The sequence below is a fragment of the Carcharodon carcharias genome, chromosome 1 (genome assembly GCF_017639515.1).
Source record: "Carcharodon carcharias isolate sCarCar2 chromosome 1, sCarCar2.pri, whole genome shotgun sequence".
Taxonomy (NCBI): Eukaryota; Metazoa; Chordata; class Chondrichthyes; order Lamniformes; family Lamnidae; genus Carcharodon; species Carcharodon carcharias.
The window spans coordinates 125,089,014-125,116,086 of NC_054467.1; the positions used below are offsets into that span (position 1 = coordinate 125,089,014).

General features: G+C 41.4%; 1 protein-coding gene across 1 annotated transcript in view; it reads left to right on the plus strand.

Annotated features, from left to right (window-relative positions):
- Positions 1–26,638, plus strand: part of tbc1d19 (TBC1 domain family, member 19) — a 168,076-nt gene extending 141,438 nt beyond the window's left edge. Inside the window, exons 17-21 of the mRNA XM_041182732.1 lie at positions 1,038–1,147; positions 7,585–7,676; positions 10,097–10,212; positions 11,210–11,280; positions 25,938–26,638. Coding sequence (XP_041038666.1) covers positions 1,038–1,147; positions 7,585–7,676; positions 10,097–10,212; positions 11,210–11,280; positions 25,938–26,012 — 464 coding nt within the window. The 3' untranslated portion in view covers positions 26,013–26,638. The remainder of the gene's footprint in view (positions 1–1,037; positions 1,148–7,584; positions 7,677–10,096; positions 10,213–11,209; positions 11,281–25,937) is intronic.
- The last annotated feature ends 435 nt before the right edge of the window (positions 26,639–27,073 follow it).

A 27,073-nucleotide genomic window follows, 5' to 3' on the forward strand; every position in this document is an offset into this window, starting at 1 on the left:
TATAAAAAAAGGCAATTGAAAAGGATTTTTTACGTAACTGCTTCCAGTGTCACAGTTGATTTTATTGAAGAGAAACGATGAAGAAATAGCAGAAGTTGACAGCTGATGTAAGAAACTATTGGTTTTTTTCCCCTCAAACTTCCATTTTACTCAATTGGCCTCATGGGAAAAACAGGACTGGGTGTGAGGGGGCATTCTGGAAACTATTGCAATCTTGGATTTAATATTAGTGACTTATCAGTACTCAAAGCTATAACATACATGGGTAGAGTTTCCATTAGATTGCACTAATATTTCCAGCATGGTTCACCCAAAAACGGCCATACCTGAGAAATAGCAGAATTTAAAACCCAAGCTACGTTCAGCCAGCTGGATCTGTCCAAAAAGCTGCATTGTGCCCAGATCAAATTAATGGCCATGCAAGGGGACCCTTAAAATTAAGCTATTTTTAAGCACAAGGGCATTTAAAAAAAATCACCATTTAAAAGATTTTAAATGTGAAAATATATTTGACTTACCGAGAAACTGACTTCCATACATCAGTGAAACAAGAAATTAGTTCTGTATAGTCATTTAAAGACATTTTCAATTTAAAATCTGGTCACTCTCAGGATTTGGACCAGGCACTCCTGTTAAAAATGCTTTTTCTTTGGAAAAACCATTTTCAGCTGTATTAATAAAAAATGCACCAGGCTACCAATCTATATCAAGGATGCTTTTAATGTAAAAATGAAAATAAATACATTATAAAACTCTGATCGAATTGGTTCACAGACAATATCATATTTGTGATTATACAAATAAGAAACTTGAAGCATAACTTCTTTTTTGAAATTGTAATTTTGAGCACAATTTGTGCCTGGATTGCCAACTGCACTATTTTTAAAAAAAATTATGATGGTGTCTCATATACTAGGTTGAGGATATAGTTAAGGATTGTTTTAAGTAAACTGGCTCTGGTCAATATAGGATCCAAGATATAACTTATGTCGTGCAATCTTGGATTTTACTTTGTATTGTTCCCTGCTTATTTGCAGTTGCTCCACTCTGTTTCCTCTACCATGAACCGTCCAAACTATACCAAGTTTTCAGAGAGATGTATGTGCGATATTTCTTCAGGCTTCATTGCATATCATCCCATTCCTCGGTAAGTTTTGTGAAGGCCTGAAGATTCAGCAAGAAAAAAATTACTTATTTACTTAAAGGGTTATGCGTTCTTCCTGGAGGACACGATTTGCACAAGTCAAGATGGATAGTATCAAAATGTAACAGAAGGTAAACCTACTTAAGTAATGTATTATTTCTTTGCTCTCGTTTTTTTAAATAATAGCAGTGCCCACTGTTTGTGCTCAGCCCTTTGTCTTCAGCAGGGATTAAGTGAAATGAAGAGAGAAATAAAAATATTAGTGCCAAAACCGCAGAAAGATTATCTGGCCTTATGACTGATGGCAGCTGCCTAATCCATCTCAACTGAAGAACAATGACACACTGACATCAGTTTCATTTCTAGTCCTGAATACTAAACTACTAATCTGCACAATATTGAGATTATCAAAACAAAGAAAATTACTAAATCCAAAACCCAACAAGTCAAAAATGAAACCAGAAGGTCTCCTGATTACCACATTATTTCCTGATGCTTCAGCAATTAAATTCATCTAATCTGTTTTGCTGATATAAATAGATGGTAATTTAATCTACATTGCTGTTTGGGTGATTGAAATTAGCGTTTGAACTCCTTGTAACTTTACAAATATGCTCTAATTCAATTAACATATTAATTGCTGGATAAAACAGGACCAAGGTACATCTAGTTTGCTTTGTATCATCCTAGTCATTATATGTTACAACAACAATGGAGTTGCTGGATAATTGTGACTACCAATCTCCTATCAGTTGGACATGAAACTTTGAATTAAGAGTTCTCCAGCTATCATGCATAAAGTTAACAGCAGGACACCCTCTAGATTTTATTTTGCGGGTTTCCCACCTGACAGCCAGTCAGATTAGTAGGCTAGTTGCCTGTTGGGTGGGAAAGCCTGTGGCAGAAGACGACGGAGGAGTGGAAAGAGAGGGAGGGAGAGATTACGGGAGAGGTGTTGGTAGATGGCAGGATCTGTGACAAGATAAGCTACTTGATTCAAATGAAATGCTCAAGCTTCTCCTGGTCCAGAGTCAGTGTTATGAATACATTCACCTTCTTGCCCCCTTTTATTGGCCAGGTTTTCTGAGCCCTGGGAAACCTGGCCAGGGTTAACATTAAAAATTGCGTTAAGATGGAAGCACACAACCTCAAAAAGAATTTGGTGACCCACCAACCACCTAAGAGCAAATTTGCCATCCAGCTGTCTCCCATTAAAACTGGAACTGGACAGGTTGATTTTAAAATGATAATTTCCCATCCACCACAAATCCACCTCAATGCTTCCACAGGATAATTCTGCATTTACCTGTATTTCAAGTGCATGTGTGTTTTCTTGCTCTACTATTCTGGGCATATTGAAACAGCTTGTTGTGGTCTACCTTTCCCAATCCCTTTAGAATTCTAAAAAGAACAACATTCACATAATTTCTCAACCCACTCTTCCAGTGACAACATGCTTAATTTACATAATCCAATCCCTCCATCCCCTCTGTCATTCTGGTTGCCCGTTTCGGTATCCTTTCTGTGATTATAATATCCTTTTTTTAATTGCAGCGACCAAAACTGTATTTTAAGCATAACCACACCAAACATTTATAAAGTAGCAGGATTACCTAATTTGTTTGACTCAGTATTGAACTTTTAATAGCTCACAATATCTGATATGGTCCACTTGCCAACGAATATTGTTGCGATAACTTCAATATATTATCGACTAATTAACTTGGGGGACAAAGACTTCTGATGCGTCATCCCATTCCCACCATCTGCTGTTACTTACCACTTGTTAGCCCCAGCCCGGATATTGTCCAGGTCTTGCTGCATTTGGAAGTGGACTGCTTCAGTATCTGAGAAGTCGCGAATGGTGCAACCAGCGAACATCCACACTTCTGACCTTATGATGGAAGGAACGTCATTGATGAAGCAGCTGAAGATGCTTGGGCCTAGGGCACTATCCTGCAGTGATGTCCTGGAGCTGAGATGACTGACTTTCAACCACCACAATCATCTTCCCTTATGCTAGGTATGACTCCAACCAGCAGAGGTTTTTCCCCCGATTCCCATTGACTCCAGTTTTGCTTGGGGCTCCTTGATACTACACTCTGTCAAATGTGGCCTTGATGTCAAGGGCAGTCACTCTCACCTCACCTTTGGAGTTCAGCCCATTTGTCCATGTTTGAACCAAGGCTCCAATGAAGCCAGGAGATGAGTGGCCCTGGCGGAACCCAAACTGGGCGTCAGAGAGCAGGTTATTGCTAAGCAAGTGCCGCTTGATAGCACTGTTGATGACTGCTTCCATCACTTTACTGATGATGGAGTGTAGACTGATGGGGCGATAATTGGCTGGGTTGGCTATGTCCTGTTTTTTCTGTACAGGATATACATGGGCAATTTTATACATTGCTGGGTAGATGCCAATGTTGTAGATGTTTTGGAACAGCTTGGCCAGGGCACGGCAAGTTCTGGAGCACAAGTGTTCAGTACTATTGCCAGAATGTCAGGGCCCATAGCCTTTGCAGTATCCAGTGCCTTCAGCTGTTTCTTGATATCACATGGAGTGAATTGAATTCGTTGAAGACAGGCATCTGTGATGCTGGGGACCTCCGAAGGATGCAGAGATGGATCATCCACTCAGCATTTCTGGCTGAAGACTGTTGCAAATGATTCAGGCTTATCTTTTGCACTGATGTGCTGGGCTCCACCATCATTGAGGTTAGGGATATTTATGGAGCCTCCTCCTCCTCCTGTGAGTTGTTTAATTGTCCACCATTAATGACTGGATGTGGAAGGACTGCAGAGCTTAGATCTAATCTGTTGGCTGTGGAATTGCTTAGCTCTGTCTATCATTTGCTGCTTATGCTGTTGGCATGTAAGTAGTTCTGTGTTGTTGCTTCACCAGGTTGACACCCCTTTTTTAGGTATGCATGGTGCTACTGCTGGCATACCCTTCTGCACTCTTCATTGAACCAGGGTTGATCCCCTGGCTTAGTGGCAATGGTAGAGTGGGGCATATGCCCAGCCATGAGTTAAAGATTGTGGTCGAGTACAATTCTGCTGCTGCTGATGGCCTACAGCGCCTCATGGTTGCCCAGTCTGGAGTTGCTGGATGTGCTTGAAATCTATCCCATTTGGCATGGTGGTTGTGCCAAACAACACGATAGAGAGTATCCTCAATGTGAACATAGGACTTTATCTCCACAAGGCCTGTGCAATGGTCCATCCTACCGATCGTATCATGGACAGAAGCATCTGCGGCAGGCAGATTGGTGAGGATGAGGTCAAGTATGATTTTCCCTCTTGTTGGTTCCCTCACCACCTGCCGCATACCCAGTCTGGCAACTATGTCCTTTAGGACTCAGCCAGCTTAGTCAGTTGCGGTGCTACCGAGCCATTCTTGGTGATGGACATTGAAGCTTCCCCACCCAGAGTACACACTGCTCACTTGCCACCCTCAGTTCTTCCTCCAAGTGGTGCTCAAAATGGAGGAGTACCAATTCATCTGCTGAGACAGGAGGTAGTATGTGGTAAGCAGCAGGAGGTTTCCTTGTCAATGTCTGACCTGATGCCATGAGACTTCATAGGATCCAGAGTTGATGTTGAGCGCACTCAGGGCAACTCCCTCTTGACTGTATACCACTGTGCCACCACCTCTGCACGGTTTGTCCTGATGGTGGGACCAGACATATCCAGGGATGGTGATGGTGATGTCAGGGACATTCATACTTACAGAATCATACTTTACAGACCATGTCAGGCTGTTGCTTGACTAGTCTGTGAAACAGCTCTCCCAATTGTGGCACAAGCCCCCAGATGTTAGTAAGGAGGATTTTATTGGGTTGACAGGGCTTAGATCGATGCCAGGTGGTCTGTCCGTTTCATTCCTTTTTGACATTTTAAGCAGATTGATACAACTGAGTGGCTTGCTTGGACATTTCAGAGGGCAGTTAAGAATCAACCACATTGCTGTTGGTCTGGAGTCACATGTGTAGACCAGATCAGGTAAAGATGGCAGATTTCTTTCTCTAAAGAGCATTAATGAACCAGATGTTTTTTTTTACAACAACCGAAAATGGTTTCCTGGTCAACATCGGAGTTTTAATTCCAGATTTGTTTTGAATTCAAATTTCACAATCTGCCATGGTGGGAATCAAACCTGGGTCTCCAGAGCATTACCTGGGGATCATTTATAGAACATATCAGTACATATTTTGAACTGGAAAGCAATTTTATGTGATGTTAGTATACTGTGATTTACAAAAAAAACTGATAAGATGGAATGCTATTATATAAAAACTTCTCAAACTACTATTTGAATTTTCACCTCTGCATTTACCCTCCACATTTTCCATGCTGTAGTCCATTTGATTATGAGGCTTTTGATCACATTTACATGACATAATTTTATTTCAAATAATATGTAAAATGATTGCATAAAATTTCACTGATGGGCACTTAACCAAATACTGACCAGGTCAAGCAAAAACAATAGTAGATCCATCAGTGAAAAGAAATGGTATGTTAACATTTTGAATACAACCTTTATAAGTTATAAATGCTGCCTGTGTGTTTCTATATTGTTTTTGTTAGATTTCCAGCAATTGTATTTGTTTTTTCACAAAGAACAAAATTGTTTTAAACAGAGATAGTTGCTCTCTAGTAAATTTTTCACTTTTGAAATGAATTGCACCTGTAATTTATGTGCTTGCTCTAATTAGAAAATTAGAAAGAAAGAAAATGTATTGAATAGTGTGTTGCACACTAGGAGGCTGAAACCTATTTGACTTCATACCAGAATTGCTGGCTCTTGCTACCTTTCAAGTTTAGTTATTTTACAGAATTCACATTAATCATTTTGGTTAAATTTCTAGAATTCAGGCTTTTTAATAAACTAGAATGTCAGTTCTCTGGTGGTCATGGTAATCATCTGTTTTCTTTCACTGAATATTACAGACCCCAAATTAGATGGTCTCAGTCATTGGGCGATTTATTTTTGTCCCGATTTCTTTTTGTCATTCATTTTATTCTGATTCCTTGACCCAAGATGAGAAGCACAATAAAATAGCCTTGCTCAAAATCATAATCCTCAGACTTGCAACAAGTAATGTTTTGTGAATAAGAAAACCATTGGTCTAAGTAACCAACATTTGCAAATCTACCCGCTTAATTCTACTTATAGCTCTGCATTTACTTCTATAGCAAGAATTCATCCCGACCCCTTAAAGAACTTTGCATTGGCTTTCTGTTTCATTGACCCCTACTGGTAGGTTGTTTCAGCTTTTTACCAAAAATAAACCTACCTAAATTTCCTATTTTCAATTGACACCATTAAATAATAGCCCAGAACTTCCGATCTCTACCCAGGAGGTATCCCAGAAGATACGCCAGAGGACCCTCTGGAAGTCCTCAAGCAAGAACTGCATGGCAATTGTCCGGCAAGTCCAAACTTCTGATGGACAATTACCTTGCTCTGGGAACCACCCGATACTTGGATTTGAATTAGAGACTTCAGATGGTTCTGACTCTCAGCAGAATAGTTACCCAGGAAAAGTTAGAAGGATTAAAACCACTTCTAACTCCTGGATAACTATAATACTGACTCTCCCCCCCACCCCTCCATCCCCCCTTTCATCACCTCCCCAAACCTATGGCTCACATTGAATCAGACTGCAAAATCTTATTATTAAGCCTTCATTTCAAAAATTCATTTGAAAAAACAGTAATACTCTATGTAAAACAATTTTGCTCTATGTTGTAGAAAAAAATGAAACTGCTGGAAATCTAACAAAAACAATCCATCGCCAAGGTGGTAAATTTCTAGCCGTGCAATATCATTCAACTCTTCCCCTTAATAAACCTTCATTCAGGTATTTGTCATCTGTAGATTATTCAGTAGCCTATTTTCTGACCTGTCATCCTCCAATATCCAAAACTCCATCTTATCAAAAACATAGATGCCAATATCCAGTCCTCCTCCAGCCTTGCATTTCCCCCATCCTCTCATTCCTCCATGGTACTCTATTCTTAAAACGCTTTGCACTTCCTCTCACATAGTTGAAAGAAAGCTTTGAAAAATCTTGAACAAGCATTTGGTCACTCCTCACTTGTCTCTCTCTTCCTATCTTGTTAATTTTTGAACTTAACCTTTGGATGTTTTGTACATTAAGGTGCTAGATAAATCCAAGTTATTTCAATAAGTATAAACAGAAGTTACACAAAGACCCACAAGTAAAGAATAAGTTACTTGAATGATCAGTTAATTTGTTTTTGGTGATGTTGACTGATGGAAGAATGTTAGTTAAGAACTGGAAGAACTTCTTGCTTGTTTTTAAATTGTTCCACTGGATTAATGCTGTCCTTAATGGTCTTTTCTGATAGAAAATTCTGTTTTTATTGTGATCACTTTGGATATCATAAGAATGCTGTTAATTGTCTATTCTTAGGGAATTGTGTCACTTTGCCTCGTGTTTGAGACACTCGTTCAGACCTACCTCCCTCAACTCTTTTACCATCTGCGTGAAATTGGAGCACAACCGTAAGTCCTTTCATTTTATGTTGAATGGTTAAATGTTTCCCAAATCTTCCAGAGAAACTTAGAAGAGTATTCTAGCAATTAATCTCTAGCAAGGAAAAATTTGTTCAGATCCTTTTTTGGGCATAGGAGCCATGATTACCCTGTGTCCAGTCCCATTGAGGCAAGCAGCATTCAAACTTCTTGCGATCTCCTCACCTAAATGATTTCAGTGTGCAACTCTGCATGGAACTGCTGCTGCCTGGCTACTTACTCAACAGGACAGTGGGTGGGGGGATGGGGTTCAGAGGCAACCAGTGTGCCTATCATGACACATGGCTGGCTTGCACCTCTTAAATGCAGCCTCCCCTTCTTAAAAGGGAAATGCACTCATTGTACATAAACTGTTGCAGACTATTGAAGATTTGGATCAAAGGAGAGAAACATACCAAGAGAAAAGACTTCCAGGTATACTAATGATAGTCCAAAAGATGGAAAAGAGGAGATGCCATATTTTGACAGGGGATTAGGAGACCCTGAAAGCACACTGAGATGCAAATGGGAGCAGATGGCCAGTTTCCAGAGTCTGACCCCAAGAACCTGGCTAAAACGCTGGAAAACATTCAGTAACCTCACATGGGTGCTCGAGGTCAATGACTGCATCTTTACATGACATCACTTACCCACTGCACCACCTACCTCTCACGCTGCTCAATGCACTACACCCCAATCACTCACCCGTCAATAATCTTTAGTAATTCAGAACTCGTACCTAACATTCAGATATTTCATCTCACACGTATGCTTATGCTACCAGCCTCATACCCACCTCTTGCTGCTTCCTCATAGCTATTCAGCTATGACAGGGGCACCAAACCAAAATATTGCAATGCACACATGGATATTCTTCCCTCTCTCTTGCAGGGCAAGTTGGCCAACCACCAACATTCTCTGTAATTTTGTTGGATGCAAGACTTAAAATTTTTTTCCCACAGCAACTTAAAACTAGTTGCCCAAAGCCATGGGGAGCAGTACCAAACCGATGGGGGCATGTCTGCATACCTGGGCCCTCTGGGGGAGACAGTGCTCCACATCATAGAGCCACTGTGAGTATGGCCATTGCATCCAGCTTTGCTGAGAACATTCAGGATGGTGGTATGTTTCTGCCTATGGCCCTTATCAAATCCCACCTTGCCCTCATCCTGGTGTCTGGCATGATGTGCAAGCCGTTGATTTGGTTTCCACCCCGCCCCTTCTTCCCGACCCAAACTGCTTTCAGGTACAAAGAATTTCTGTCTAAGCATCCACTGCACCCTCATGACTAAGGGTGACAGCCACACCTGACTTCTATTGAAGAAACATCTGACATTCACAGCCACCAACTCAGATACCGGCACTGCGCAAACTTTAGAAGCCAGTATAGAGTCAGATTCTGCCTGTGGTGAGTCATTGTATTCTAGTGGGCTGCAGCTAGACCAGGAAAGGAAGTCACATTTGCAAGCTCACCGGAGACTCCTGCCAAAATTCCAGGTGTAAGTGTCAGATTGTTTGACATGGAGGCAACATCAGCCTGATTCTGTAGTCATCCAATGTCCACAAATGCACACTCTGGCAGATTTGTTTCCTCTAGTTACTCAAAAACAGACTAATCAACCTGTGCAAAGAAAATTGATTAGGTTAATGTTTTGGATGTAGGTACTTCATCAGAACCCAGACTGAATTAAATCCAAAATCTAGTCTGTTGCTAAATAGTGCTCTGTCGGTACCTCCTCCCATTAGGCCATTGTGGAAACCAATCTTGGCAAAGGATGGAAAATACATCAATGTAAATGTCTTTGGTTAGGCGTGTAAGTCCTCAGTACAGTTCATGCTCACTAGAGTACATCTCCCTTGTGTGGTTAAATATGGACATTGCAGTATTTCACTGCTAGGCAAACTACTGACAAACTGAGAGTTTGCCAGTTAATGTTGGTTTCTATTCAATCATACGGCATTGCTCGTTGACCCCAACATGGTTTTCACTCAGTGGCCACACATGTATCAGGATAGTGATTAGAACAAGGAATCCCAGATGATCCTTGCTGTCCAACCTAAAGCACTAAAGCCAATAGAAGTGCACTGTAATTGTTGTGACTGAGATCAGCAAGCTCAGCTACACAGCAGGAAATAACCTGAACTTCAAACTTGGGACCTTTCAGGTCTGCATGGCTTGCTGACAAAATTGTTGAACTACCAGGGACCTTTGTCATAGCATTCATCAGATGTCGGATGAATATTCAGATCCATTTTTTTCTATCCTGAAATGTTGGTCTGAACTCATGAAATTTTAAAAAATGGACAAAATTAAAATTGTGCCCCCTCAATCCTGGTTTCTGTCCAATGCTAGTATAGCTCCTCTTACACGACCATCTGAACTCAATATTTCTTCCATTTCTTTTTTCTAGACTTCGAATATCGTTTAAATGGATGGTACGGGCATTCTCTGGGTACCTAGCAACCGATCAGCTCTTGTTTCTTTGGGATCGGATTCTGGGATACAACTCACTAGAGATTCTTGCTGGTATGAGTACAAAGAAATTGGTATTCTTTTCATTGCATTTGTAATTCTCTATCAGAGTTCCTGCAATATGTTTTAATTCTGACTGACTGCCACTAGAGGGAGCTACAATCTTTACGTGGCTCACTGTGTGCCCAAAGAGCAACACATTTCTGCATGAGCACTTTAATTGATGAAAGGCCCGAATGTTTTGAAAAATGCTGATAGTTGGCCTATTATGAACACCCCCCCCCCCCCCGCATCAATTAATTTTCCAGACTAGCACAGTACTGTTACTCGGTTGGTTTGCTAAACTTTGCTTGTATTTCTTCCTCCTCAAATTGACAAGCTAACTTTTTTAAGCATGGTGAGGTAAAAATTGGCTAGGGCCCATTCTTCAATGTAAAACTGGTGGCATGCCATCAGCATGCACCCAAATCCTGTCTTGGACCTCAGTTGCATTATTGAGGCTGGTGCCTGTCATGCCTCCACAGGCAGCTTGACCTTTTTAAATTGATGAATATGTGGATAGTAACCTCACTATCAGCAGCCGTTAAGGTAAGCCCTGGGAAAGGAGATACTGTCGAGTCAGGGGAGCACTACTGCCTGACACCTACCCTGCTCTCATTGCATTCCAATTTCTACTTGAGGACCATTTTGACATTTTACAAAACAAAGTACTTTACAGATATAACAATGACCAAAGTAGTGCATGTTGATCATTTCAATATTAAAAAAAAAGAGAGTATGAAAGTATTTAGTACGTGTACCAATTTTACTCCCCAGGGATGCAAACCAACATCAGAAATTAGCTGAGCAGCTCTGAAACATTGCTACTGTGCTGACTCAATTTCTTTGCGATTGACATGTATATGAAAATAGCTTTGATATTTATTTATGGTTGTACTATTGGTTACATTCAGGGACAACAAAATACACCAATCAGTAAGCTACCCAGGTACTTGATTATACTGTCCTGGAGACCTGTTAACTCTGTTGAATACAGTTTATTTTATTTCAGTGTTGGCAGCTGCTGTATTTGCTTTCAGAGCAGAAAACTTAATGGAGGCAACATCACTTGCTACAGCTGAAGTAAGGAGTTCTAACTTCACTTTGGAATTGGGGGCACTATACTTTCTTGGGGGAAGGAGGTAGAATCATTGGGGTGGGGGAGGAAGGAGGGTAACAGCTGTTGCTTTTTCAGCAGTGATTGTCAATCTCAGTCATGTGGTTGTAGAGATGTGCTAATTGGTGGCTAGGAGTCCAAAATTCAGATCTTCAGCACTCGGTTCTTGGGCATTTAGTATAGTATATTAGAGGTCCAAAATGGTGTTTGTGGTGTGTTGTGCAAGTTGTGCTGGAAGCCATATCGGCGAGGCTCTGAGTGACCAACAGAAGTATGCACATTAGGTAGATCATAGCATCAATCAATGTGCAAAGCTGCTTTGAAGTCAGCACCGCCATTTTGGAACTCAACACTTTAGCTAATGCTCTTCCCTCTTGAATGCTTCGATCGAACTTGCCTCCACCACACTGAGGCAGTGCATTCCAGACCATAACCACTCGCTGTGTGCAAAAGTTCTCAAACCGCTTTTGCTTCTTTTACCAATTACTTTAAATCTGCGCCATCTGGTTCTCCATCTTCGTGCCAATGGGAACAGTTCCTCCCTATCTACCATGTTCAGGCCCCTCATGATTTTGAATACTTCTGTCAAATCTCCTCCCAGCCTTCTATTCACCAATCTATCGTCATAACTGAAGTTTTTCATCCCTGAAATCATTCTTGTAATCCTTTTCAGCACTCTAATGCTTTCACATCCATCCTAAAACGTGTTGCCCAGAACTGTATTCTGGAGCAGTACTCCAGCTGAGGTTAATTAGTGCCTTATACAAGCTCAGCATAACCTCTTTGCTCTTGTACTCTATGCCCCTTTTAAAGCCCAGGATACTCTATCAACCTGTTCTACCCTCCCTTTAATGACTTATGCTCCTTCACCCCCTTTAGAGTTGTGCCCTTTATTTTATACTGTCTCTCATTGTTCTTCCTACCAAAATACTAACATATGAATCAGAAGGAGGAGTGGTACGCCACTTGGCACCTCGAGCCTGCTCTGCCATTCAATAGGACCGTGGCTGATCTGATTATAACCTCAATTCCACTTTCCTGCATACCCACCGATAACCTTTCACCCCCTTGCCTTTCTACCTCTGCTTTAGTAATATCAAAAACTCTGCTTCTACCATCGTTAGAGGAAGAGTATTCCAAAGACTCTCGACCCTCAAAATATTCTCCTATAAGACCACAAGATGTAGAAACAGAAGTTCATTTGGCCCATCAAATCTGCTCTGCTATTCAATGAGATCATGGCTGATTTGATAATCCTCAGTTCCACTTTCCTGCTTTTTCCTCAGAACCCTTGGTTCCCTTACTGATTAAAAATATGTATCTCAGCCTTGAATATACTTAATGACCCAGCCTCTACACCCCTTTGCAGTAAAGAATTCCACAGATTCACTACCCTCTGAGAGAAGAAATTCCTCCTCATCTCTGTCTTAAATAGGCAACCCATTGCTCTGAGATTATGCCCTCTGGTCCTAGACTCTCCCACAAGGGGAAACAACCTCTCAGCATCTACCCTGTCAAGCCCCCTAAGAATCTTACATGTTTCAATAAGGTTGCCTCTCATTCTTAACTGAGTTCTGTCGAAGAGCTATGAGGACTCGAAACGTCAACTCTTTTCTTCTCCGCCAGACCTGCTGAGTTTTTCCAGGTAATTCTGTTTTTGTTTTGGATTTCCAGCATCCGTAGTTTTTTGTTTTTATCTCACTAATCACTTCTTTTAAGATCCTAGGATCACAGCTCACAGCTCCATCAATTTGCTCAGTACCATTTCCCTGGTGAGTGTAATTTTATTGAGTTTCTCCCTCCCTTCCATTTCCTGATTTACAGCTATTTCTGGGATGTTAGTTATTTCGTCAATAAGGAAGACCAATGCAAAATACCTGTTCAATTCATCTACCATCTCCTTATTTTCTATTATTAATTCCCCAGACTCACTTTCTGTAAGACCAAAGCTCACTTTGTTAACTCTTTTCTTTTTAAAATCTATAGAAGACTTGTGCTGCACAACTTGCCGTGCCCCTAGCCAAGCTGTTCTGGTACAGCTACAACACTGGCATCTATCCCGCTATGTGGAAAATTGCCCAGGTATGTCCTGTACACAAAAATCAGGACACATCCAACCTGGTCAATTACCACCCCATCAGTCTATTCTCTTCCATCAGTAAAGTAATGGAAGGGGTCATTAACAGTGCTATCAAGCTGCACTTGTTCAGCAATACCTGCTCATTGGCCTCATTATAGCCTTGGTTCAAACATGGAAAAAAGAGCTGAATCCCCGAGGTGAGGTGAGAGTGACTGCATTTGACATCAACGCAGCATTTGACCGAATGTGGCATCAAGGAGCCCTAGCAAAACTGGAGTCATTCGGAATCAGGGGGAAAACTCTCCGCTGGTTGCAGTCATACCTAGCACAAGGGAAAAGGCTGTGATTGTTGGAGGTCAGTCATCTCAGCTCCAGGCCATCACTGCAGGAGTTCCTCAGGGTAGTGTCCCCGGCCGAACCATCTTCAGCTGCTTCATCAATGACCTTGCTTACATCATGAGGTCAGAAATGGGGATGTTCGCTGATGATTGCACAACATTCAGCACCATTCACGACTGCTCAGATACTGAAGCAGCCCATGTCCAAATGCAGCAAGACCTGGACAATATCCAGGCTTGGGCTGACAAATGGCAAGTAACATTTGCGCCACACAAGTGTCAGGCAATGACCATCTCCAACAAGAGAGAATCCAACCATCACCCCTTGATATTCAATGGCATTACCATCACTGAATCCCCTGCTATCAATATCCTGGGGGTTACCATTGATCAGAAACTGAGCTGGACTAGCCATATAAATACTGTGGCTACAAGAGCAGGTCAGAGGCTAGGAATAGTGCGACGGGTAACTCACCCCCTGACTCCCCAAAGCTTGTCCACCATCTACAAGGCACAAATCAGGAATGTGATGGAGTACTACCCACTTGCCTGCATGATTGCAGCTCCAACTACACTCAGGAAGCTTGACACCGTCCAGGACAAAGCAGCCCACTTGATTGGCACCACATCCACAAACATTCATTCCCTCCCCCACCAACGCACAGTAGCAGCAGTGTGTACCATCCACAAGATGCACTGCAGGGATTCACCAAGGCTCCTTCGACAGCACCTTCCAAACCCATGACCACTACCATTTAGAAGGATAAGGGCAGCAGATAGATGGGAACACCACCACCTGGAAGTTCCTCTCCAAGCCATTCATCACCCTGACTTGAAAATATATCGACGTTCCTTCACTGTCACTGCATCAAAATCCTGGAACTCCCTTCCTAACAGCACTATGGATGTACTTACACCACATGGACTGCAGCAGTTCAAGAAGGCAGCTCACCACCTTCTCAAGGGCAACTAGGGATGGGCAATAAATGCTGGCCTGGCCAGTGAAGCCCACATCCCATGGATGAATAAAAAAAAGCTCTTACTATCTGCCTCTATATTTCTGGCTAGCTTTCTCTAGTACTCTAAATTTTTCTTCCTTCTTAATCTTTTAGTCATTCTTTGCTGTTTTTATATTATGTCCAATCTTCCGACCTGCCACCCATCTTTGCACAATTATATGCTTTTTCCTTAAGTTTGATACTATCTTTAACTTTTTTAGTTAACCATGGATGATGGGTCCTCCTCTTGGAATTTTTCTTTCTCGTTGGAATGCACCTATTCTGTGTATTCTGAAATACTCCCTTAAATGTCTGCCACTGCATCGTTATTGACCTATCACTTAACCTAATTTGCCAGTTCACTTTCGCTAGCTCTACTTTAATGCCCTCATAATTGTCATTATTTAAGTTTAAAATACTAGTCTTAGACCCACTCTTCTTTCCCTCAAACTGAATGTAAAATTCAATCATATTCTCATCTCTGCCACTTAGGGGCACCTTCTCTATGAGGTCATTAATTAATCCTATTATTGATCCTAAATGTATCACCTCACATTTCTCTGCATCGAACATCATCTGCCACCTTTCTGCCCATTCCACCAACGTGTTTATGTCCTTTTGAAGTTCTAACTGTCCTCCTCACAGTTTACAATACTTCTTATTTTTGTATCATCTGCAAATTTTGAAATTATTCCCTGTATTCCAAGGTTGAGATCATTAATGTATATCAGGAAAGCAAGTATCACAATACCAACCCCTGGGGAACTCCACTATAAACCTTCCTCCAGCCTGAAAAACATCTGTTAATCATTATTCTTTGTTTCCTGTCACCCAGTCAATTTTGTATCCATGTTGCTACCGTCCCTTTTTACCCTTATCGACACCTCCTTGTTACTGCTTAGGATTTCAGTCAAGTTAGTTAGACATGATCATCTGACAACAAATCCATGCTGACTGTCCTTGATTAAACTGTGCTTTTCTAAATGACGATTTATTCTGTGTCTCAAAATTTTTTCCAGTAATTTGCCCATCGCTGAAGTTAGACTAACTGGCCTGTATTTATTTAGTCTAATAATTCCTTTTTAAATAACAGTACAATTTTAGTAGTCCTGTCCCAAGCCTTTAGCCAGAGACAGCAGAAAGGATTGAATGTTGATGGTGAAAGCCTCCACTATTTCTTCCCATACTTCAGTTCGCCTGAAATACATTTCATACGGGCTGCGTGATTTATTCACTTTCAAGGATACTAAACCCCTCTCTCACTATGCTTACCCCATTCAATATCTCACACATCTCCTCCTTAACTACCATGTCTACATCATCACTGTATTTTCTGAAAACAGAGTTAAATTATGTACTAAGAACCATGGCTACGTTTTCTTCCTCCACACACAAGTTACCTTGTTGGTCTCTTATTGGCCTTTCTCTTTCCTTAGTTATCCACTTGCTCTTTATGGTTTTTATAAAATGTCTTTCGGGATTTCCTTGATTTTATTTGCCAATACTTTCTCATATCCTCCTCATTGTTTCCTAGTTTCCTTTTTATTTTCACCCCTGTGCTTTCTATACTCCTGGAGACATTTTGCAGTATTGCGCTCTCGGATCTGACATAGGCCTTTCTTACCTTACTGTATGCTCTTAGACATACGGGGTTGGGGTTCTAGATTTAGAAGTCCCACTCTTTTCCCTTTGTTCTGAACCTTCACTATCTCTTGAATACCTCCCATTGCTCTTACACTGATTCTTAATGTAGCTGTTTCCTGCTAATTTTTTCCAAATCAAATTTCAGCTTAGTAAATGGGCTTTCCCCCAGTTTAAAAGTTTTACTCTTGGCCTATCTTTGTCCTTTTCCAAAATTGCATTAAATCCAACTGAATGATCACTTCCAAAAAAATGCTCTCACTGATACCTCTGTCACCTGCCCAAATTAATTCCTCAAAGCTAAGTCGAGAACTGCCCCTTCTCTTGTTGGGTTTGCCACATACTGGCAAAAAGCTTCCAAATGCATTTTAAGAATTCTGGTTCCTCCTTCATACTCATGCCAGTTAGTATGAGGGTGGCTGAAATCCCCTAATATTTCTGCCTTGTAGTTTCTGCATTTCTCAGTAATTTTCCTACATATGTGCCCTTCTGTCTCCCTCTAGTTGTTTGGTGATCTAAAGTATACTCCCAGAAGTAAGATTGCCCACTTTTTGTTCCTCAGTTCAGCTCATTTGATCTGATTTGATTATCTTTCTAGCAAATTATCTCTTCTCCCCTCCTTTATTATCCCTATCTCATCTGAAAACCTTGTAACCAGGAATGTTCTTGTCTTCCTTTAAGCCATATTTCAGTCATAGCTATGATAGCACACTTCCAAATATGCTGTTTTATATCACGACACTCCTTGCCTTAAAGTATGTACTATTAATAACTGAACAACTCCTTTGTATATTTTCTAGCTTTTGTTTTCTCTGCTCTCCATTCTCAATTTCTAATTTTCTGCTTTCTCTCCCTTCAGAATCTAGTTCAGGTTCCCATCCCTGCCAAGCTGGTTAAAACCTTCTCTAAAAGCACTAGCAAACCTCCCTGCAAGATATATTTGCAGCACTGTGAGGTGCATCTTGTCTGGCTTTACAGGCTCCATCTTCCCCAGAACCAGTTCTCAATGCTTCAAAAATCTAAAGCCCTCCTTCCTTCATCATTTGTCCAGCCCACATATTCATTATCACTATCCTCCTATTTCTATACTCACTAGTGCATGGCATCAGGTAATCCAGGGATCACTACCTTTAAAGCCCTACTTTTTAATTTCTTTCCTAGCTCCTTAAAATCTGCCTGGAGGAACTCATTCCTCTTTCTATCTCTATCATTGTTCTCAATATGGACCATCATCTCTGACTGTTCACCCCTCCCTTCTCAAAATGTTCTGCAGCTGCTCAGTGACATCCTTGACCCTGGCACCAGGGCGACAACAAGTCATCCTGGAAATCACATCTTTGACCGCAGAAATACCCCTCTGTTCCCTTAACTATTGAATCCCCAATCATTGTTGCTTTTCTGACCTTCCTCAGGTTCAGCCCCACATTCAGATCTGTCCTCAGAAACTTTACGGAAGGATTTCAGGGTTAAGGATTATAGACTCATAGATGTTTACAGCACAGAAGGAGGCCATTCGGCCCATCGTGTCTATGCCGGTCAACAAATATCTGACTACACTAATCCCATTTTCCAGCACTTGGCCCATAGCCCTGGAAGTTATGGCAACACAATTGAATATTTAAATACTTCTTAAATGTAATGAGAGTTTCTAACTCAACCACCCTTTCAGGCTGTGAGTTCCAGACTCCCACCACCCTCTGGGTAAAAATATTTCTCCTCGACTCCCCTCTTAGCCTTCAACCTGTTACCTTAAATCTGTGCCCCCTGGTTATTGACCCCTCTACTAATGGAAAAAGTGCCTTTCTATCCGCCCTATCTGTGTCCCTCATAATCTTATACACCTCTATACAGTTCCCATCTCAACCTTCACTGCTGCAAGGAAAACAACCCCAGCCTATCCAAACTTTCCTCATAGCTCAGACCCTCCAGCCCAGGGAGCATTTTGGTAAATCTCCTCAGCACCCTCTCGAATGCAATCACATCCTTCCTATAACGTGGTGACCAGAACTGCACGTAGTTCTCCAGTTGTGGCCTAATCAGCATTTTATAGAGTTCCAGCACAACCTCCGTGCTCTTGTATTCTGTGCCTTGGCTAATAAAGGCAAGTATCCCTTCTTAACTACCTTTTCTACCTGCCCTGCTACCTTCAGGGATCTGTGGATACTTTCAGTACTCTTCAGTACTTTCCAGGGTCCTACTGTTCATAGTGTAACCCCTTACCTTGTTAGCCTTTCCCAAGTGCATTACCTCACACTTTTCTGGGTTGAATTCCATTTACCACTGCTCTGCCCACCTGACCAGTCCATTGATATCCTCCTACAGTTTACGTCTATCCTCCTCACTATTTACCACCCTACCAATTTTCGTGTCATCTGTGAACCTCTTGATCATACCCCCTACATTTGTCCAAATCATTTATGTACACGGCAAACAGCAAGGGCCCCAGCACCGAGCCCTGCAGAGTTCCACTGGAAACAGACTTCCAGTCATAAAAACGTTCTTAAGTTATACCATCACCCTCTGCTTCCTGCATCTCAGCCAATTTTGGACCAACGTGCTACTTTGCCTTGAATCCCATGGGCTCTTACTTTCTTGACCAGTCTGCCATGAGGGATCTTATCAAAAGCCTTGTTAAAGCCCACGTAGACCACATCAAATGCATTACCCTCATCAACACTCCTGGTTACCTTTTCAAAAAATTCGATCAAATTTGTCAAACACGACCCCTTAACAAATGCATGCTGACTATCCCTGATTAATCCATGTCTCTCCAAGTGCAGATATATTCTGTCCCCCAGAATTCTTTCTAGTAACTTCCCCACCACCGAGGTTAGACTAACTGGCCTGTAATTTCCTGGTCTATCCCTTCCTCCTTTTTTTGATAATGAGACAACATTAGCCGTCCACTGGCACCTCACCTGTGGCTAGAGAGGATTTGAAAATTAATGCCAGGGCCCCTTTTATCACTTCCCTTACCTCCCTTAACAGCCTGGAATACATCTCATCCTGGCCTGCAGATTTATCCACTTTTAAGGTGGCTAAACCCGCTAGTAGCTCCTCTCTCACTATGTTAATTTCCTCTAATATTTCACGGTCTTCCACCCTGATGTTAATACTTGCGTCGCCCTTTTCCATTGTAAAGACCAATGCAAAATATTCATTGAGGACTGTCTTCCAGGTCCACACACAGATTACCACTATGGTCCCTAATTGGCCCTACTCTTTCCCTAGTTATTCTCTTGCTCTTTATATATTAAAAAAAACCCTTTAGGTTTTCCTTTATTCGACCCACCAATTCTTTCTCATGCACTCTCGTGGCTTTTCTAATTTCCTTTTCAAGCTCCCCCTGCACTTTTTATATTCCTCTAGGGACTCTGCTGTCGTTAGCCCTTAGTATCTGATATAAGCTTTTCTTTTTTTCTTAATACTCACCTTTATGTCCTTTGACATCCAGGATTCTCCAGACATGGGGCCCCCCTTTGTCTTTACAGGAACATATTTGCCCTATATTCTTGCTATTTCCTCCTTCAATGCACTCCCACTGTTTTATCTGCAAGTAGTTTCTCCCAGCCCACTTGGGCCAAATCGTATCTCACTTAAGTAAAATTAGCCTTTCCCCAGTTTAGAACTTTTATTCCCGGCCCAACCTTATCCTTTTCCATAACTACCCTAAATCTTACTGTGTTATGGTCACTGTTTCCAAAATGCTCCTCTACTGATACACCTTCCACTTGCCCAGGCTCGTTTCTGAAAATAGGTCCAGAACTGCCCCCTGCCTTGTTGGACTTTCTACGTACTGGCTAAAAAAAGTTCTCCAGGATGCAACTTAAGAATTTTACTCCCTCCCTACCTTGCACACTAAAACTGTCCCAGTTAACATTTGGGTAGTTAAAATCCCTACAATTACAGCCTTTTTAATCTTACACTTCTCTGAAATTTGATTACATATTTGATCCTCTATCTCTCCCTGACTGTTTGGGGGCCTATAGTACACACCCAACAGCGTGTTTGCCCCTTTTGTGTTTATTACTTCTATCCATCTGGCCTCATTTGTTGATCCTTCCAGGATATCATCCCTCCTCACTGCTATAATTGATTCCTTGATCAATATTGTACTCCCCCGTGCCCGCTCTTCTATCCCCCTCCCTATCTCACCTGAATACCCTACAACCAGGAATGTTGAGCTGCCAATCCTGCCCTTCTTTTAGCCAAGTCTTGGCCACAGCTATGAAATCATACTCCCACATGTGTATCTGTGCCCTCAGTTCGTCTGCCTTATTCCTCAAGCTCTTTGCATTAAGATATATTCCATTTAGCCTTTTAAACTCACTTCTTTCTTATCTAGCCTATGTTTCCTTTGCCTTCCAGGTTCACTTACTAGCGTTTTAACTTCTAATTCCATCTCAGCTTCTCTCCCCTCTGAAGTACTTGTCAGGATCCCATCCCCCTGCCAATTTGGTTAAGATCCAACAGCATTAGCAAACCTCTCCACGAGGATGTTGTTCCCATTCCTGTTCAGATGTAACCCGTCCATATCACGCGTAGTATCTTAACTGATCATGTTTTCAGCCTGCTAACTGTTCCTAAGCTACAAATGTCCCTGTATTTGCTGTTAAGGATGTTAATTTTCATGTTCATTGCTGTTCATACAATATCTTCTACTTGATGGCTCAGTGTCAGAGTAGTTGTGAGGAGAAAGTTGAAAGCTTAAATGATGAATTGCAGTGTTGTTGAACTCATCAGTAAGACGTGCACCACAGGCGTTATTGGGATGAGAGGTTGAGGCATTGATAGTTTACAAATTTCCTATGATATAATTTTTATACCATTGACTTTGTCCTGAAAGTTTGACCCAAGTTTAGATTTTCATGCGTAGAGTCATAGAGGTCTACAGCACAAAAAAGGCCCTTCGGCCCATCAAGTCTGCACCGGTCAAACAAGTACCTAACAATTCGAATCCCATTTTCCGGCACTAGGCCTATAACCTTGGGTTACGTTATACAGTATAACGCTTTGTTCGGATCTGACCGTTATTAATGGAATCGAAGGAGACAACTGATTATAAATGTTACTTTGTTATATTTACACAACTACAAACAATAATCTCACATCCTTCTGCCTGTCGGGGACCCCCTGGCAACGGCTGATCAAGAAATATCCTCAAGTTCCTTGGCACTGGTCACGAACCCAGTCCACAGATGAAGTCCGAATTCGATTGGAAGGTCTTTATAGTATGGTACAAACAAAGGACTTGTTTGCTAAATTCTTTCTCGAGTTAGTCATGGCCATCTGGTGTTTGCAAGCATTAGACAGATCATGCTATATTATATCATGCTATACCATGAGCATCATTCTAAGACCGTGGCAATCCGCACATTCCCACACCTTGTATGCCATGGCATCGCAAATACATATCCAAATGCTACTTAAATGTTATGAGGATTTCTGCCTCTACCACACTTTCAGGCAGTGAGTTCCAGGTTCCCATCACCCTCTGGGTGAAAAAATTCTTCCTCACATCCCCTTTCAACCTCCTGCCCCTTACCTTAAATCTGTGCCTCCTGGTTATTGAGCCCTCCACCAAGGGGAAAAGTTCCTTCCTGTCTACCCTATGTATGCCCCTCATAATTTTATACACCTCAATCATGGCCCCCCTCAATCTCCTCTTATCCAGGGAAAATAACCCCAGTCTATCCAATCTCTCCTCATAAATAAAACTCTCCAGCCCAGGCAACATCCTGGTAAATCTCCCCTGCACTTTCTCTGGTGCAATCACAGCCTTCCTACAATGCAGATTCCAGAACTGCAAGCAATACTCTAGTTGTGGCCTAACCAGCGTTTTATACAGTTCCAGCATAACCTCCCTGCTCTTATATTCTGTGCCTTGGCTAATAAAGGCAACTGCCCCATATGCCTTCTTAACCACCTTATCTACCTGGCCCACTTCCTTAAGGGACCAGTGGACATGCACAACAAGATCCCTCTGATCCTCGGTACTTCCCAGGGTCCTACCATTCATCATGTATTCCCATGCCTTGTTTGTCCTGCCTAAGTGCATCACCTCACACCTATCCAGATTAAATTCCATTTGCCACTGATCAGTCCATCTGACCAGCCCGTCTATATCCTCCTGTAATCTAAGGCTATCCTCCTCACTGTTTACTGCCCCACCAATTTCCATGCCATTTGCGAACTTACTGATCAACCCTCCTACAATCAAGTCTAAATCATTTATATATACCACAAACAGCAAGGGATCCAACACTGATCCCTGTGGATCCCCACTGGACACAGGCATCCAGTCACAAAAATACTCCTCAACCATCACCCTCTGCTTCCTGCCACTCAGCCAATTCTGGATCCAATTTGCCAAATTGCCTTGGATCCCATGGGCTCTTACCTTCGTTATCAGTCTCCCATGTGGGACCTTATCAAAAGCCTTGCTGAAGTCCAAGTAGACTACGTCAAATTGACCTCATCTACACACCTGGTCACCTCTTCGAAAAATTCAATCAAATTGATCAGACATGACCCCTTAACAAAACCGTGCTGACTGTCCTTGATTAATCTCTGCCTCTCTAAATGTAGATTAATTCTGTCCCTCAGATTTGCTTCCAATAGTTTCCCCACCACTCAGGTTAGACTGACTGGCCTGTAGTTCCCTGGTTTATCACTTCCTCCATTCTTGAAGCAAAATACTCTGATCTGATGATAAGTCACAGACTCAAAGCATTAACTCTCCATAGATGCTGACAGACCTGCTGAGTATTTCCAGCATTTTCTGATTTTAGTTAAAATTTTAATTTTGTACACGAATCTTAATATTAATGACAGTTTTAGCACGTGTATAAGGCCATGAAACCTACATGGAAAAGCATCAATTTGTTGCTTATCTGATTTCTAAGAATACAGTTTGCAGCTGGGAGTTTATAGCAGAAGTAGTATTAGTAGACATCTGTCCGTCTTGGGGGACGATGGACCGCGCCTGGGTTGTATGTCACTTCTGGATTGAACATTGTCTGTTCTGGCTGTAGAGGCTGATTTGTGAGTGGCAGCCCCTTCTGCAACTAGCATAGATGAATAGTGTTGGCCCGAGGTTGACTGATGTTTTTTCCTCGCACTGGGCTCTCTGTTCTACCATATGGTTGTTTCTTTTGTCCTCTGCTTTTTCTACACCCTTCTTAACTGCTTGTCTCCAGGCACTCCGGTCAGCAGCAAGCACTTCCCATGCATCGACTCCTGTGCCGTCAATTTGAAGTCTTGCTTGCCGACATCCGTGCATCGCAGACTTGGGTGACCTGTTGGTCTCGTGCCGATAGCATGTTCGCCATAGAGCATGTCTTTGGGGATGGAGCCAATCCATACAGGCAAATGAATTGGGAGCAGAAGTAGGCCACTCGGCCCCTCAAGCCTGCTCCGCCACTCAATAAGATCACGGCTGATCTGATTTTAACCTCATATTCCTGCCTACCCCCGATAACCTTTCCCCCTTGCTTATCAAGAATCTATCTACCTCTGCCTTAAAGATATTCACCACTTCAGCCACCTTTTGAGGAAGAGAATTCCAAAGTCTCTCAACCCCCTGAAAGAATTTTTTTATCCTCATCTCTGACCTAAATGGGTGACCCCTTATTTTGAAACAATGACCCCCAAGTTCTAGATTCTCCCACAAGAGGAAATATCCTTTCCACATTCACCCTGTCAAGTCCCCTCAGGATCTTATATGTTTCAATCAAGGCACCTCTTACTCTACTCCAGTGGATACAAGCCTAGCCTGTCCAGCCTTTCCTCATAAGATAACCTGCCCATTCCTGGTATTAATCCAGTAAATATTCTCTGAACTGCTTCTAATGCATTTACATCTTTCCATACTCCTGTTTATTGCAAGGGGAATTGAATACAATAACATTCTATTAGCTTTGCTAATTATTTGCTGCACTTACACACTTATCTTTTGCAATTAATGTACTAGGACATCCAGATTCCTTTGCATCTCAGAGCTCTGCAATCTCTTAAGATAATATGCTTGTTTTTTAATTCATCCTTCCAAAATGGACAGCCTCACATTTTCCTACATTACACTCTATTTGCCAGCTCTTTGCCCATTCACCTAACCTATCTATATCCTTTGGTAGTCTCCTTACGTCCTCTTCACAATTTACTTTCCTACCTACCTTTGTGTCATCAGCAAATTTAGCAACCATACTATCGGTCACTTCATCCAAATCATTTATATAAATTGTAAAGAGTTGAGGCCCCAGTACTGATTCCTGTGACACACCACTCCTCAGATCCTGCCAACCAGAAAATGAGCCATTTATGCTGACTCTGTTTCCTGTTAGCTAGCCAATCTTCTATCCATGCCAATGTGTAACCCCCTATAACATGAGCTTTTATTTTCCGCAATAACCTTCGATGAGGCACCTTATCAAATGCCTTCTGAAAATCTAAGTACAGCACATCCACCAATTCCCCCTTCATCCACAGTATCTGTTACTTCTTCAAAGGACCCCAATAAATTGGTTAAATGTGATTTTCCTTTCACAAAACCATGTTGACTCTGCCTTATTACCTTGCATTTATCTCAGTGCCCTGTTAAAATGTTTTTAATAATAGCTTCTAAAATTTTCCCTATGACAGATGTTAAGCTAACTGGTCTATTGTTTCCTGTTTTCTGCCTTCCTTTTTGAATAAAGGAGTTGCATTAGCTATTTTTAAATCTATTGGAAACCTTCCACAAATCTAGTGAATTTGGAAAGTTAAAACCAACGCATCAACTATCTTATTGGCCACTTCTTTTCAGACCCTAGGATGAAATACATCAGGACCTGGGGACTCGTCAACCCGTAGTTCCAACCATTTGATTAATATCACTTCCCTGGTGATTTTGAGTTCCTCCCTCCCTTCTAATTCCTGATTTACAGCTATTTCTAAGAAGTTACTAAGTGAAGACCAATGCAAAATACCTGTTCAATTCATCTGTCATCTCCTTATTTTCCATTATCAATTCCCCAGACTTACTTTCTACAGGACCAACGCACACTTAGTTAACTCTTCTAAATATCTATAGAAACTCTTACTGTCTGTTTTTACATTTCTATCTAGCTTTCCTTCGTGGTCTAATTTTTCCCTCCTTATTAATCTTTTAGTCATTCATTGCTTTTTTCATATTCTGCCCAATCTTCTGACCTGCCACCCATCTTTGCACAATTATATGCTTTTTCTTTAAGTCTGATACCAACTTTAACTTTTTTAGTTAACCACAGATGGTGGGTCCTCCCCTTAGAATTTTTCTTTCTTGTTGGCAAACATGCTGAGAATCCCTGCACATTGATGTACTTTTGTATTCACCCATCTGCCCTGCCAGGATATGCCCAATATTTGTCTGAGGCAGTGGACTGCTACCTTTCTTGACTTGTGTAAATTGTCATGGCTTCACTGCTGTAAAGGAGGGTGTTGAGAACACAAGCACAGCACATAAGGAGCTTTGTACTTTTAATTCTAAGGATATTATTTGCAGCAGGGACTTTGTGTATATTTAATCAGCACATTTGTTCTTTTTACAGGCTGTACTGGCTGATCTTTCCACGCTGAAGGTCATGCCTCTTCTACAGCTTTTCCTGTTTGCAACTTCTAGTTGAACTATACATTGCCTGCAGAGATCAGAAGTCAATATATAATCATCTTACCAATCCTTCACCGTAACATAACAGTATGATGATGAGCCATTTAGTGCCTACATAGAAAGTGAAAGAAAATGTATGCATGTGGATCATGGACTGCCTTCTATTTATATTGAAAAGTGAAAATTAATGATGATAAGAATCACATTTGATGACCAGTGTATAGTTTGACACAGCAACAGACATACCTGGTGTATAATTGAGAATAACATAATTGCTTGTAAAAAAAAATAAATTAATTCAATTAAAATTACTTTTCCAGTTTCTTTTTAAATATATATATATTGAATGTTAGTTTAGAACAGAAAGCATTTTACATCAGTTGGCCAGTGTTTATACTGGTAGAGTCCTGAATATTTGCTGTGCTGTTATCATATATTCTTGCTATTTCATAATGGGTTAGCTCCTTCTATAATTGACCATTCTATGTTGCTAAACAAATAATGTCTTAAAATGTAATTTATATTTATTCTTTTATGTGAGTAAAACCCAATATGGGAATAATTTAATGTTTTAAAAGAGTTGGCATGTACTACAAATGTGGCTTGACTAAAGCAGTTTTAATTAAAAGAAAAGAGCTGCAATACACTTGGATTCTATTATTGAAAAATGTTTAGTTTATAAATCATTTTTCATATGAATTTTTAAAAAGAATTTCACAGGAAAAGCAAAATACCACAACACGAGCACACCTTTAGATACCAAATTCAAACATTTTTCATTGTGTTTATATTCCACTTCATGAGTTGATATCTTTTGTTTCCTAAAAAGACTGTGGGCAGAATTTTATGCTTGATGCGTGGGTGGCGGAGCCCGCATGTCAGCACTTAAAATGTCACGCGATGACAAGCAGGCTCCGCCACCCGCATAAAATTCTGCCCATAGTCTTTTTAGGAAACAAAAGGTATCACGATAATTAGGTGGGCGGGCGCGCTATGAAGCGCAACACGCACCCGCCATTAATTAAAGGGCTTTTTAAGGCCCTTAACTCAGCAATTGAAGCCAATTTTGAGGAGCCC